The 16,669-nt window shown below is 39.7% G+C and overlaps 1 protein-coding gene across 1 annotated transcript in view; it reads right to left on the bottom strand.

Moving 5' to 3' along the window:
• Positions 1–2,398: 2,398 nt before the first annotated feature.
• The window catches only part of LOC132096859 (corticotropin-releasing factor receptor 2-like), a 49,579-nt gene continuing 35,308 nt past the window's right edge, over positions 2,399–16,669 (bottom strand). The window contains exon 6 of the mRNA XM_059502510.1: positions 2,399–2,732. Coding sequence (XP_059358493.1) covers positions 2,592–2,732 — 141 coding nt within the window. The 3' untranslated portion in view covers positions 2,399–2,591. The remainder of the gene's footprint in view (positions 2,733–16,669) is intronic.

Genomic DNA, 16,669 nt, shown 5'->3' with positions numbered 1-16,669 from the left:
ATAGGGTAATGATTAACATCTATATTTTTTTACTTGAGCCACTGAAAGATAAATAACTTATTGTCTCAAGTAAAAAAATATAGATGTGATTCATTACCCTATTGTTTTTTTAATTGGATGAATGAAACACTTTTTTCAGTGTGCTAAAGCAGGTGATTTTTAAATCAACTTAAGTCGATGTAATTTTAAGGTAAAATAAAAATAATCTTTCTAATGCAGAACTGATGTTTACTTCTGGCTTTTCAAACGTGTATGCAAGTTCTAATTTACAAAAAAAAAAAAAAAAAAAGTTAAGTTTTGTCACAGTTTAGTCCATTTCGTTTCTCATCCTACACTTGAGAAGTTCAGCTGAACCTGTGTGCAGGGCTCGGACCGGTACAGTATATGCTCGCGCAGCTTTAGTGCGCGCAGGAAAGGGACTCTTATTTGTGCGCCAGTAAACCAGCTGCTGATCGCTGAACGGCTGCCCGTGTCCTGTGCACAGATTTTGAAATATTTCCACATTAATGACATAGTGAACGATTACAATGTACACGCGGGCGCCCTTCCGGAAAATCGGCTGAAAAAAGACCAAAAACCGGCCGATTTATGGCCGGTCAACCGGTGCATCCCTAGTTAAAATAGTTCATGTGAAATCAGTGGTTCAGCTGTATAATGTAATGAAGCTATGAGAATACTTTTTGTGCACAAAGAAAAAACCAGGGTCCGAAAGCACTCTGATGTCATCAAAAATATCGTAATTTGTGTTCTGAAGATGAACGAAGGTCTTACAGGTTTAGAAAGACATGAGGGTAAGTAATTAATGACAGAATTTTCATTTTGAGGGGAAATATTCCTTTTAGCTCTTTCCCTCCATTGACTTTATATAAACTGGGCAAAACTAGATGTGGTGACCACAGATTTAAGGACATTTTTAACCAAAGTTTAACATTATAATTCTTTGAATGCTCATGCTCAAGTTTCGGCCAGATGGTGAGACAAACACCTGCCGACTAAAGCAGAATTGTCATAGTCAGATGAGATCTCTCTGAGACTCATGAGATCAAACTTGACTTGCTAAGAAAAACAAATGGGGGACGATTGACATTTTGAGTTTTGTTTTATGGGAAGCAAAACAAAGGAGAAAAAAGAATATGGGTGATCTTTCTCAAGACTCCACTTTCATGGCCTGTTTGTACAGTAGCAACATCAAACATAAAATAAAAGCAATAAAAGCCTGTTACATCTGGTTGGGGAAGTTTGATCACTCCCATTAGTAATCGCAGGTATCAAATGTATGATATTTATTATTTGAGATCAGGGACGCTCCGACTCGATCGGGAGCAGTTAAATAATCATAATGCTATGACACAAATGATTTTTTGGGCAAAACTTTGTTTGCGACAATCCTCAAATTGGGCCACGCTCCCCTGATTGCTTGGGGGTGCTCGAAATCAGGCTTAAAACTTTCAAGTGTGTGGCCAGTGTGTGAATTTTCCAGCTTTCCGTGTTGTCACTGGAATACTGTACGAGGCAGTATTACACATCTTCTGAAAGCATACTGAATCTCTGCATATGTAAGCAGATGCATATAAATCAGCATATAAATCAAGACTGCCAAACGTTACTGAATAGCATGTAGAGTCAGACAGTGATTTACAACCGTGAAGCTTTGGGGGTGCTGATGGAAGTGAACTTCTCCATCTGTGTTTTGATCAGCGATCTAAATATGATCCAGACATAGTCTTTGACAAAAATGTGATTTTCTCAGCTTTTTGTTTAAAATGTTGCTTTTTTTTAATTAAACACAAATTCTACTGTTAATGAAAAAATGCATGAAGCTAGAATATTTTTTTTTGCTGTTGTTGTTGTTTGTTTGTTTAAAAGCAGATGCTTTCTTCTTCTTTTGACATGATGTCTTTAATCAGACAGAATAAGCTTTTTTTGCACTCAAAATCGTTCACTTCACTGATTTGCCATGTGCCTTGCACTGCATTATTTAACTTTATTTTAAAATTTTTTATAAGTCTTTTTTTTTTACGTTCCCTTATTGTATAGCTGTATCTTATATTAGATTTCGATTTTTAGGCTCTACTGTTAGTGTTATCTGTATGCACCGGGGATCTGAGAGTAACGCAATGTTGATCCTCTGTATGTATGTACTGTACATGTGAAAGAATTGACAATCAAGCAGACTTGACTTGACTTGATGATTGTTCAGAAATTCATACAACAAAATACTTTGCGGACATGAAAAATTAGTGAAATTATAAAAAAATGCTGGTGGCAGTTGGCAACTTTAAAAAAAAAATGTTGGCAGGGAAAGAGTTAGATGATAGATAGATAGATAGATAGATAGATAGATAGATAGATAGATAGATAGATAGATAGATAGATAGACAGACAGACAAAAACATTTGATCAGTTCTGTTAAAACCCTTCAATTCAGGGCCCATTCACAAAATTACACAGACATATACATTAAATTCGCTGTTTGTCAGAGGAGACACCCGCTACCATCAAAGGCTAAAAACAATCACTTGGTCTCTCATGCCCCTTGCTGTCTTACTGTGTGGCTGAATTATAAAAGAGGAAAAGCTATTGTTTAAAGGTCAGACGGCTGTGGTCTGCTTGTTGCGATGAAAGCTGATGCGGGTGGGGGAGGTGGGGATGGACATGGCTCTCGCCACTCTGATTCGCAGCGCGTGATTGTCCTGCCAGCGATGCCAACGCTTTCTGGCTGCAGAACGTACCTATGAAGAAAAAAACAACAACAAAAACACAAAAATGAAATGTATAATTTTTTACTCTCAGGATTTTAACTTTTCTGCACTGACTATGGAGGATAATCTGCAGAATTCCATGAAATTGAAATTGTAATACACTACAATCTTTTTTTTTTTTTTGCATTTATTTAAAATGCACAGCACATTGCTATATGGTTGCTAGAATGTTCTGAAACTTGTTTTGCAAAAGCAACCAAAGCTTGAGTAGATTGTATTTTATGATTAATTTTACCACCTGTTTAATGCAGTAAATGTTTTTTTTTTGTTCAGTTAAAAACAATGTTGCATAAAACATCTCTTCCATGAGCACTTAACTGAATCTTAATTCTAATAATAATAATAATAATAATAATAATAATAAATCTATGCATTAGTTCTTAATAATCCCTCCATGTTCTTGCTGGTTTTATACTAAACTATATTTTGTATTGTGAGCACTTGTTATTTGCCTCTTTATGATGAATTGCTTGTATTTCACTTTGGATAAAAACATCTGATCGAGGAAATAAATGTAAATGTAAAATAAATGAATGCATACATTAATTAGTAAATTAACAATATAATAATTTAATAATGGCACAATTGCTGAGATTCATTCAGAGAATGTAAAAGAAAAACAAAAGGACCAAACATGGTATACAGTAACAAGAATAAGTATGTAAACCGTTTGAAAATATCTGGATTTTATATTGCTTAATCAAAAGATGTGTCCAAGCATGTTGGAGCTTCTGATCTTCATGTCACAATTATAGATAAAAACAATATGATTAATTACATACAAACCGTTGTATTTTCATTGAAAGGGCAGACTGGAAGAAGTAAGTGAACCTTCTGTGTTACAACTTCTCAAAAGCTAATTGGACTTAAAAAAGGGGATGAGGGGATTGCACAGGTATCCTGCCCTTTAAATAAAAGGCAAACATAGGCTGGTTTCTGACAAATGTGTTGCTCTCAAGAAATACTAGTTAATGTGTGTAATATACAAATAAACAAATGGTCAAAAAACAAAGGCAGTTCAGAACATTTACTGAAAGTGCACAAAATTATTTTAGAGAACAGATGGACACTGGACACCAACACTAAAGCCTCTCCCCAATTGTGAAGCATGGTGAAAAGAGCATTGTGGTTTAGTGCTGCTCCAGGGCTTGGATGCTGTGCAAGCATTGAAAAAAAACAATCTATTCTACGATTTATTTTACATGGCAATGGCAGGACCGCAGTTCAAGACTCAAAGCTTTAAAAAGGTGATCCAAAGCACACAAGTTAATCAACTAAATGTTGAAAAAGAGCCAATCCAGATGTCATGGCATACTCCAAAGAGAGCAAAGCTTTCAAGACAACATAGAAATATTCAGAAAATGAAACAGATTTGTGGGGAGAGATGGATCAAAATAATAAATAAGCAGGTTTTTTTTCTGCTAAAAGAGAACTGACAAGTTATTAAATTCAAGAGTTGGTTACTTTTCACACCCTGCACTGACAATGATTATTCGCTGTATTCAGTAAAAATGTGAAAAGTCCAAGCGTTTGTGTCTTTTTAGCACATTGGTGGTGCCATCAATGTCTCTTCACATCTTCCAGCTTACAACTCAAGAGTCTTTTCAAAATCCCAGTGGGCCACAGAGCACCACTCACATAGTTTTTTCATTAAATTGCATGATATTGGTCACAAATAGTTGTTAATTTCTCGTCTGGTTTGCAAACCCCTTTAGGCTTACAGTGCCACTGTGTAGGGTACAAGTTTTAAAAAAGAATTGGATGAGTTCTTCATATTTTTACTCAATGCTACATTAGCAATGGATACAGTAACACCCTCCTGGTGTGATAATGGCCTGAAGCCCATTTAGAATCATGACAATTTGGCACTTTGTCTCCGGTGGCTTAAACACACGCCTGTGTCATCACTCAGATTTCCGTTGGTCATGAAGATGGTTTATCTATCTGTGCTTTTTATGAAGCCTTTAGATGATTACTTCATTATTGGATGTCATGTTTTACTAACCCACGTTGAGTAGAGTTTTATCATTAGTCACAGACAATAAGCATTTATTTTATAAAAATAATTTTCACCTAGCAGTAGTTTTAATGTTGTACCTGATCGGTGTATACACGTGCCATACCATAACAGACATTTGAGGGTCATCCACACAGAGAAAGCTTTAGCTGTATAGGTTAAAATGTTGTATCGTATCACGATTTCGTCCAGATGGATCCAGTGTTTTGGGAGCCTGAAACCACTATTTTTTGAAACGGGATCTCAGAGTGGATAAATCTGAAAACGACACCATTGCATTTTTTAGTGTATAGCCAATCCATATATTTTTTGAAACGATTATGTCACCATCCCACATCTCGACCCTAGTCAGACACCACTACGTCACATAACAACAACAACAATAGCGGATCATATGCTTATGTTCATGTTGTAGAAGCTAGCTAGTTAACTAGCTGTGTGTTGTTGTGTTGGGTTTGTATACAGCGCACAAGGTTTATGCGCATGCGCCAAGTCTTCTTCTCTGTTTTAAGTGTATCTCTGTGGAAGAATTACAGCGCAACATACTTGTCTGGCATGTACAGTATACTACATTGTTTTTGTTGGTTTCAGTGTTTTGTGATTTCTTGAGATGAAGGAAAATAAAAAGATAAATTAGGGAAAGCTCTGCGTTCGTCTGGGTGTGGCCTTAGTTAACATACAGATTTTTACAAAAGGTTTTGCCATTTTTATGTTGACAAATGTTTAATTTGTTGGCAGATTATTTTTGAAGAAAGAAAATGTGACAAGCCTTTGGCGACAGAAGCACTGTTTCTGCCATCCAAAGTGACTGAAGAAATAAAATAGCTGTAAAGCAATCCTTTCTGTGACCTACTTTCAGATTTTCTAGAGCACTTTTGAGTTAGGTTTCAAAATTATAAATAATAATCAGTGTTGGGGAGTAACTAGTTACATGTAACGGCGTTACGTAATTTAATTACAAAATTATTGTAACTGTAATTAGTTACAGTTACTACGAAAAAATGAGTAATTAAATTACAGTTACTTATGAAATTTTTAACGATTACAAAGGGGATTACATTTGAATATTTACACACATCCACATACAGATTTAACTGATTTCTTTCCCAAATTACACTGACTATTCTGAGACATACCGCCCTGATAATTTCCGGGATGCGGAAACACAGTCTGGTTCATAGAATCCAGTCATAAAAACGGAATGCCTAACGCGGACGGAATATGCCACATTTTGGATGACTAAATCAAAAGTAGGTCAGTACACTTGAATCAAAACATGACATCGACTAGTGTCTGTGAATATTAAGCCCCAAAAATGCAATATATGACTTCCACATTCTGCCTGTCTGTGGAAATCAGGCGCGGACTGGACACCGGGAGAACCGGGACAATTCCCGGTGGCCTGGCAGCCGATTTTACCCCACTATTTAATATCATTATTGTATAATTGCCTGCCGAATGTACTAAAGCGATCATTTGCGAATCCGCCATTTGATAATTAAATCTCTAATAAGTCAAGTGTTAGTCATGACTCGCGCGCTCTCCGCGCCTCCGCCAAACGGTTTGGATCAGACTCAGAGTAATCAATGAGAGAGAGAGAGAGAGAGAGAGAGAGAGGGAGAGAGAGAGAGAGGGAAGGAGAGAGAGAGAGAGGGAGGGAGAGAGGGAGGGAGAGAGAGACAGAGAGAGAGACAGAGAGAGAGCGAGAGAGGGAGGGAGAGAGAGAGAGAGGGAGAGGGAGAGGGAGAGAGGGAGGGAGAGAGAGAGAGAGAGAGAGAGAGAGAGAGAGAGAGAGAGAGAGAGAGAGAGAGAGAGAGAGAATAAAGTGGACTGTGGAAGCGCACAGCTGGAGCAGAGAAGCAGAACTCCTGTTCAGGGTTTTAGGTCAGTTTCATCTGTAAAGATGCTTTTTTGTCTTTATTTTATTTTATTTTTTTAATCAAGCAGCAGCACGTTGCTCACCAGCCATCACTCAAAATACTAAAGGACATCATTATTATCTGTTGTAATGTTACAGTAGGAATTTATCTGAAAAAAATTCCGATTTAAATTTACATTTTAATATTTAACTATAAATCCAGAGAAAATGGTTACTATTGTTTAAATGTGATAACCAAAAATGTAAAAGTATTTTACAAATGTATTTATTTAAAAATAAATACAAATCCATTTGCAAGAAAACAAAAAAAAAACAAGGTTATTTTACTTTTATATAGGCTAATAAAAGCAAGGTTAATTTTTGTAAGGGAAAAACATGACTCGTGTACAGTATTAGGATTTTTCTATAAAGATTTTGTAGTATTGTAGAGTATTGTATTGTAAAGTATAGTTTTGTTCAATCTTGAGTATTAAAGTCACGAGAGATGGATAACAGGGCAAAATAAAGAGACTGAAGAGAAAAATGGAAGTGAAGGTGCAGTTCAGGAGACAACTTTTAATTATTTTGCATATCCCCAAATTAAAGATTTAAACCTTTTTTATGTCAGGTCCATACAAAAAAATATATTTGCCCATGAATTTGTTTGTATGAATTTTCCAGTCTGAATTTTTTCCCAGTCTGCCCTTCCTGTAAATTAATGGCAAAGACATGGTTTCATTTACTACACATAGGCCTACTGAAGCTCGCAGTGTTTTCAACCTCTGCTGCCTCAATATAGGAGTACACGAGCACATAAACATAATTTCTAGAACTGCTCTGTGTCACTTCATGTGCATTTTACTTATTTTGAGAAAACTATCATCATATCATATACAAAGAGACAGCAGTTTAAAAAAACACCAATGTTTCAGGAGTTTATTACACAGAATACGTCACATGTTTATTAGATAACTGTATTTAAGTTGATGTATATGCTTTTATTTATTATTCTTTAAATTTCACAAATTTAGAAAAGTAATCAAAAAGTACTCAAAAGTAATTAGTTACATTACTTTAATAAAGTAATTGAAAAAGTTACACTACTATTACATTTTAATCAGGGTAACTTGTAATCTGTAACCTATTACATTTCCAAAGTAACCTTCCCAACATTGATAATAATAAAGAAACCCTATTTACCAGCAATTTTATGCAACATAAATAACTTATGCAGATTTATTGCTAACCAGTGCTTTACTTTTGTTTCACTATTTTCTGCATTTGTTTATACTGTTGCAGTATTTATTGTCATTTGGAAAGTGAAGTTATTTGTCAGTTATGTACTAACACGTATTACATGTTCAGAAGAAAAAGCAAAAAAAAAAAGAAGATAGATCTCACATTTCATATTTTAAGTCATTTTTAAGAAAAGGTATAAGAATCAAAATGATTTTCTGCTCTGTTAAAAAGTCTAGATACCTTATTACCAGAATTGTTTATTGATTATTTTCCATCAGCTGGTTAATATTTATAAATCAGTCTGATTTTTGCACTGGTTAAAACAAAAATGGCAAACAGGCTGGGGAAAAAATGCAGTTCCACTCTCAGACAGCAGGTGGGGCTTATGGAACAACAGTTTCAGTAAACAAAACACTGTTGTGCTAATAAACAATGCTCATTTAGGCAGTATAGGGAGCGAAGACAAAGAAATGCCATCAAAACTTTTCTCGAGAGTCATTCCCCTTTATTGATACATTCATAGACCTATAATTCATTCATACTTTAATTCATATTATTTCCCTCATCACTCCGTAATAAAACCTTTAACTGCAGTCTGACATATTTTTACACAAAAATAAACTTGTGACTAATAAAGACTGTTACTAACTTTGCTTTTTTTCTAACTTTGACAGTTTTACAATAAGAGCTTTTCAAATCAAGGTAATATGTTTTTAATTATAATTCAAATATAAAACAGAAATGACGACCATCAGGATTTTTATTCTAGTTTGTCATCAAAATGTTACCGTATCATCCCTAATTCTAACCCTCCTACTTGTAAATACATTGCAAAATCTTTAGTGATCTCTAGTGGGGTTCACAACCACCTGGGTTAGGAGCCACTGTCCTAGAAGGTGTCCTGCTTCTTCAATACACAAGCTACAGGTAGTCCAAAATGCATCGGCTAGAGTCCTTACCAGGTCAAGAAAATATGATCATATTACCCCAATTTTACATTCTCTACACTGGCTACCTATTAAGTTCCGTATCAGTTACAAATTATCATTACTTACCTATAAGGCCCTAAATGGTTAAGCTCCTGTGTTCCTAACTAGCCTTATACCACACTACAATCCATCACGCTCCCTAAGGTCACAAAACACTGAACTTTTGGTAGTTCCTAGGATAGCAAAGTCCACTAAAGTAGGTAGAGCTTTTTCACATTTGGCTCCCAAACTCTGGAATACCCTTCCTTATAATGTTCGGGGTTCACACACACTCTCTCTGTTTAAATCTAGATTAAAAACACATCTCTTTCGCCAAGCATTCGAATAATGCATCTCATAATTTGTGACTGCAGTTTATTCTGATCAAATGCGCATTCTTATTTTTTAGCTTGGGTTAAGCTAATTAATTTTACTTGGTTGGAACAGCAGCTACGCTAATTATGTCTCTATTTGTTTCTCTGTTTGATTTACACAAGCTCCAGTCTGGATCCAGAACACATGAGAAGAGATGATGCTGACCCTGAAACAACATACAGAACTAACAAATATTGCTACTATGCAATCAGATAATAATTGCTGTTAATAGTGTTCATCATCTGGTTGACTACATCTTGTATTAATTTTTCAGAAAATTCCTATCATATGCACATAAACTGACAGTCACCACTTATAAGCTACTACTAAATATTGTAGAAACGTAATTTTCTGTAAAGTTGCTTTGCAATGATTTGTATCGTAAAAAGCGCTAATAATGCCAAAGCTTACCAATCTAAGATTGCCTCTAATCCATTTCACTCTCAGGTTGTGGTGTTGAGGTATTATTTTTTTTCTTCGACCTTTGAGTCAAAGAAGGATGAACGGCGGCACAGGCTTTGTCTTGTTAGAATGTTATTGATTTATGTTAACAGCATGAGCTAGTGGCATAAACCTGTTGAGTTGTTTACTTTTATTTGATGGCCACAACAGGGGGTGAATGACGAATGTCACAAAGCGATTTCTCTTCCTTGAGGCACTCGCTTTCTGTGTTTTCACTGTTACATACTTAAGGGGCACTTTTATATCTGTGGTATAAATAGGCACCTTATTTTGGCACTGTCCACATTTTCACATAAATTGTCCATCTATGCATTACCAACAACGTGTGCATTCTTTTTAAACTCATGTATCAGGGCTCAATAACAAGACTGCCTTGGGATATTGTTTGCTGTCAATATTCCAGCTGAGGTACAGGATGTGAAATTTCTGATACATTTTTTAATATTATATATTTTGGCTGCATTTGTGAGTTAATAAAAATTTAGCAAGCTGTTTAAAATAGGTATACAATATCATAATATTGATAAATCAATTAAAATATACTCCTGCCTCAAATCATAGTGTAATCATATCGTAGCATTTTTTAAGGTACTGGCAAATATTGTATGGCTGGGTATGAGAATCGATATGATATTGTATTGCAACGAACCCTGAGATACGAGGCACTCGTATTTCACGAAGGGGCTGACGGTCGGAGAGCACTGAGCAGGTAAACTGTTGCAGCTCTTAGCAGGTAGGGTTCTGTGGATGTATAATGACAAGCACAGAGTAATTCCAGCAGTGGAAGTATTATTGTAGCACACCCGACAAGACAGAACAGGACAGGAGTGAAAGAGAGACGGGTCAATACACATCTGTGACATCTAACAATCAGACAACAAGACGAGAAAAGAGAGGGTTAGAAGAAGCCAAGATAATGAGACGGGATGAGGAATAGGTGGGGTGGAACGAGCCTGATGGAAAGTGAAAACAGCTGTCAGTAATGAAACAGAGAGTGATGGGGAAAAGAGTGTGTGAGTAACCAGCAGAGGGAGACAGAGAAAGAGACAGGATCATGACAGTACCCTCCCCTCAATGAACGCCTCCTGGAACTCCCGAGGGGGAACTCTGGCGAGACCGGAGGAAATCATCAATGAGCGAGGGGTCAAGGATGTCATGGGGGGAAAACCCAGCTTCTCTCCTCAGGAGAGAATATCTCGACCAAATATTGGTGCCCATGACCCCGACGATGCCTGTCCAGGATCCTGCGGACAGTGTAGACAGGAGAGCCCTCAATACGAATGGCGGAGAAAGACGAGTGAGGGGGTGAGTGGTCAACAGGCTTTATGCAAGAAACGTGAAATACAGGGTGAACGTGACGAAGAGTAGGTGGTAGACGAAGCTTGATGGCGACAGGGTTAATGATCTTGACTATGCGGAATGGTCAGATAAAATGGGGTGCCAGTTTACGAGACTCAGATTGGAGAGGTAAACTGGAAGTAGAAAGCCACACTCTCTGATCAGAAATATAGCGAGGGCTCTTGACACGAGAGCTATTGGCAGCGATGCTCATGCGCCTACTCGAATGACAAAGGGCAGATCTCACCCTCCTCCAAGTTCGCTTGCAACGACTGATGAATGTTTGAACGGATGGGCAGTTAGAATTGGTTTCTTGAGACGAGAATAAAGGGGGTTGATAACCAAGGCAACACTGAAAGGGTGAGATACCTGAGGCAGAAGATGGAAGAGAGTTATGAGCATGTTCAGCTCAGGGAAGTTGCTCAGGGAAGCCCAGAACGCAGGGTTATGAAAGGCTAGACTGTGGAGAATGCGGGCGACAATTTGATTGGCCCTTTCAGCCTGACCATTAGTCTGCGGGTGAAAACCCGAGGAGAGGCTGGCGGTGGCACCAATGAGTTGGCAGAACTCTTTCCAAAACTGCGAGGCGAATTGCGAATCCCAGTCGGACACGACATCGGTGGGCAGCCCGTGAAACTTGAACACATTATTAACCATAATCTGGGCAGTCTCCTTGGCAGAGGCGAGCTTTGCGAGTGGAATGACGTGAGCCGACTTAGAAAATCGGTTGACTACGGTCAGGATGACCGTATTACCGGCCGAGGGGGGAAGACCGGTCATAAAATAGAGAGCTATATGAGACTATGGGCGAGTAGGAATAGGTAGCGGCTGCAGGAGACCAGCAGGTGGGGAATTGCCCGCCTTGGTCTGGGCACAGACAGAGCAGGAGGCGATAAAACAACGCGCATCATGGTCTAAGGTCGGCCACCATAAATGTTGATGGATAAACGCGATAGTACCCCGGAGGGCGGGATGAGCAGTAAATTTGGAGGAATGAAACCACTGAAGGACTGCTAGGCATGTAGGCACCGGGACAAAGAGACTGCCCCTAGGGCAGCCTCGAGGAGTGGCGACGCGAGAAAGAGCGCACCTCACCTGTCTCTCGATTCCCCAAACCGTAATACCCACCACGCGTCCGGGGGGAATAATCTCTTCCTGGGGTGTAACGGTGGCTGAGGAATCGAAGAGATGGGACAAAGCATCAGGCTTGACGTTCTTAGAGCCAGGGAGGTAAGAGATGATGAAACCGAAACATGTAAAAAATAGTGCCCAACGAGCTTGATGTGCATTCAATCTCTTAGCGGAACAGATATATTCCAAATTACGATGGTCAGTCCAAATGATAAAAGTGACGGTGGAGCCCTCTAACCACTGTTGCCATTCACCCAACGCCAGGTGGATGGTGAGCAGTTCATGATTACCGACATCATAATTACGTTCTGCGGGGGAGAGACGGTGGGAAAAGTATGTGCACGGGTGTGCCATCAGAGGCTGACCGCTGTGAAAGAACGGCTCCCACCTCGGAGGCATCGACCTCGACGATAAACTGTCTTGTGCTATCCGGAGTGAGAAGGATTTGTGTGGAAGTAAAAAGAGTCCTCAGTTGATCAAATGTCACTTGAGCAGACCTTGACCATTTGAAACTGGACTTAACGGAGGTTAAGGCGGTAAGCGGCGCAGCCACTTGACTAAAATTGCGTATAAAGTGACGATAGAAATTAGCAAAACCAAGAAAGCGTTTTAACAAAACGCGAGAGTCAGGAACGGACCAGTCGGCCACTGCCTGGACCTTAGCAGGGTCCATACTGATCCCCTCAGTGACAGAGTCCAGAAACATTACCGAGGACAAGTGAAAGGAGAACTTCTCTGCTTTGACAACTAGTTGATTCTCAAGCAAGCGTTGGAGGACACGGCGAACGTGCTGAACATGAATTTGGAGAGAGGGTGAGAAAACCAATATGTCAGAGATAGACAAAGACGAATAAGTTGCGCATATCCCGAAGGACGTCATTGATAAGAGCCTGAAAGACGGCGGGGGCGTTAACCAATCCGAAGGGAAGAACCCTATATTCAAAGTAACCGAGGGACATGTTAAAATCGGTTTTCCACTCGTCCCCCTCTCTAATACACACGGGATGATAAGTGTTACAGAGGTCGAGTTTGGCAAAAACCTTTGCCCCCTGCAGGATCTCGAAGGCCGAGGAAATCAGTGGCAAGGGGTTGCGATGCTTAACAGTGATGTCATTCAGCCCCCGACAATCTATGCATGGGCGCAATGACCCATCCTTTTCTTGACAAAAAAAAAACCCAGCGCCGGCAGGAGACGAGGACGGAACAATGGTGCCGGCTCAAAGGGATTCGGATAAATAATTCTCTAACACCTCCCATTCGGGAGCCGAAAGGGAGTAGAGCCTTCCCTGTGGGGGCGTGGTTCCTGGGAGAAGATAAATAGCTCAGTCGTATGGGCGGTGAGGCAGAAGAGACATGGCTAGGGAACGACTGAAAACCCCTCGCAAATCGTGATACTCCTTCGGTACTCCAAACAAACCCCCTGCCTCCTCCTGAAAAACAGAAACAGAAGACACAGGGGAAACAGCAGAAACTAAACACTCAACATGACATGACAACTTCCAAGACAAAATAGATCCCTTAGTCTAATCAATGTGAGGGTTATGGAGCTTTAGCCAAGGATGGCCTAGAACTACAGGAGTGAAAGGAGATAAAAAAATAAAAAAGGAAATTGTCTCTCTGTGGTTACCCGAAACGGTAAGAGTCAATGGAATAGTCTCCTTCTTTACTCTAGGTAGGGAACTGCCATCTAGGGCAAAAAGAGGAGTGGAGTCTCTTAAGTGTGTGAGAGGAATACCTTGCTGAAGCGCCCTATCCTCATCCACAAAGTTTCCCTCTGCCCCAGAGTCGATCAGGGCGGAGCAGAAGACTGATGACCCAGCCCAATGGAGTTGCGGCGGAAGTGTAGTGCAGGAACTAGAAGGGCTGACCTTGATTGTAGCGCTCACCAGTAACCCTCCGCCTACTGACAAGCGCTGGCTTTTACCGGACACAAAGAAACAAAGTGATTGTCACTCGCACAGTACATGCGGAGACAATTCGCAATCCTCCTCTCGCGCTCCTTAGGCGAGATGCGAAGACCTCCAGCTGCATGGGTTCGGAATCCGGACTGCGGTTGATGGAATGGAGTTGACAAGGGGTGAAGAAAAGAGAGCGCACTCCAAGCGGTGAGCTCGGCGCCGTTGATCAAGTCACCTCTACACCCGAATAGCTAGGTTGATGAGATTGTAGAAACGAATGGGGATCTCACGGACGAGGACATCGTACCTCACTTCAGGAGTAAGGCCCTCCAAAAAACGAGCGACCAACGTGGATTGATTCCAGCCACAGGTGGTAGCAAGGGTCCGGAACTCGATAGAAAAATCAGGCACGGAGCACCTCCCCTGCCGGAGAGTGGAAAGCAGTCGAGAAGCCTCCTCACCGTAGGCTGATCAGTCGAAGACCCGAATCATCTCCTCCTTGAAACACGCAAAACTGGAGATGCAATCTGTCTCTGTCGCCCAGTTACCCGTTCCCCATTCTCAAGCCTGAAAGCTGAGAAGAGAGAGAACGTGGGTGACCTTGGCTCTCTCCTTAGCATACGTCATGGGCTGTAGGGAAAACACCACCTCACACTGGGTTAGGAAAGAGCGACATTGTGTTGGCTCACCCGAGTAGACCGGAGGATTATTGATCTGCGGCTCCGGTGGAACAGGAGAAATATGAGAGGTGGAAGGCTGGAGGCGCAAATTGTGGACCTGGCAGGAGAGCTCGGACATCTGAGCGGCCAGCGTCTCAAAAGCATGTCGGGCAGCGGAGGATGTATAATGACGAGCACAAAGTAATTCCAGCAGTGGAAGTATTATCGTAGCACACCCCAACAAGACAGGACAGGACAGGAGTGAAAGAAACACGGGTCAAAACACATCTGCGACATCTAACAATCTGACAACAAGACGGGAAAAGAGAGGGTTAGAAGAAGCCAAGATAATGAGACAGGATGAGGAAGAGGAGGGGAGGAATGACCCTAATGGAAAGTGAAAACAGCTGTCAGTAATGAAACAGAGAGTTATGGGGAATAGAGTGTGTGAGTAACCAGCAGAGGGAGACAGAGAAAGAGACAGGATCATGACAACCTCACCTCGCCAGAACTTCTAGAATTTGCAGCTGACGCTGGTGTCTCTACAGTAGTTAAACATGAGATATAATTAATTTAGGCTAAATCTAACAGAAGATATTTTGTTTTATTAATCTGATATATGTCCCAGAGCAAATAGTTTTGGCGGAGGGCAAAATCTCTTCACGGTATATAAATTTAATGCTGTATATCACAGCACCACCTTTGTACTTTTGATCGAATTGCCTAGCTTTATATTGAAAAAGATTGAAACAGGGTTATAAACGAGGAAGTTATTTTTACAGCCAACGAATGCACTGAGTAGCACTCTCATTGGAAATCATCCTTTACAGATTAAGGAATAGTATGACAAAGATATCGCTTTCCTCAGCAGATATTCAAAATAATGTTTTATTGTAAATATGTGATTGAGCTGAAGAATGAACGCTGTCGCATCTCGCAGTCCATCTCTCTCTCATAATACTTGACTCTACATAATACAGTGAGCTTTTAATACAGTGATACGATAACTTTTAATTAAGCAACTCTTCATTACTTGCTCTAATATGTTGTTTTCAAATTGATAACGGAGGCTTGGGGTCAGCTGCTAAAATGTCAAAATTAGATTTGAATCTATGATGGAAGCAAGTATAGTTCTGCACAAAAGAGGAGTTTTAAAGACACTACATAAAACATAAAACCTAGTTATGACATGAAATGACACGGCTGTCTCAGTGAAGAAATCTGAGGAGTGATGACACAAACATGCCCTGGTGACACATACCTAAAGCATCATCAGCTGATCATCTGGCGTTATTCTATACAGGCTTCAGACTACCACATGCCCACAGCATCAGCTACTAATGCATATGTAATCCCCTGCATGTTTAATTACTAAATGTTTTAGCTAATTGATAATGCTATAAGCTATCAATAAAAGTGACTCCACTTAATTTAAAATATTTTTTAATTTCTCAAATCTTCTCCCACAAAGTTGAGATTTTAAAGTGCCCCTATTATGGGTAATGAAAGGTTCATATTTTGGTTTTGGAAGTCCCCAACAACAGTTTGAGATTCATACAAGGTAAAAAAAAACACTTTAATTGTCTTATGATATGCATTTATTTATACCTTATTTGCTCAACGACTCCCAAACGATTTGCTCAACGATTCATTTTTCCAAACCCCTCCTTTGCGCTACGCTAATCTGCAGTGATTAGTCCATTTGGTCTCAGTTTAATTTCATCAAGCCTGTAATGCCTGATAAAGCAGCATCTGTGAGCATAGTGATTCATTTAAAAAATGACTTGTTTCAATGATTCCGAGTCGACTCTTTCTTTTGAGAGACAATAACTTTATATACGGTGCACTTTATGATTTAAAACATTGCAGGATGTTTTCATTCACTTAGAGCTGTCTTACACTGCTTTGAAACATAATTTTCAAAAATCCATAATGGGGCACTTTAATAGCGTGCACACATTC

Source organism: Carassius carassius, chromosome 20 (assembly GCF_963082965.1).
Source record: "Carassius carassius chromosome 20, fCarCar2.1, whole genome shotgun sequence".
NCBI lineage: Eukaryota > Metazoa > Chordata > Actinopteri > Cypriniformes > Cyprinidae > Carassius > Carassius carassius.
This window is presented reverse-complemented; position numbering and strand designations above follow the sequence as displayed.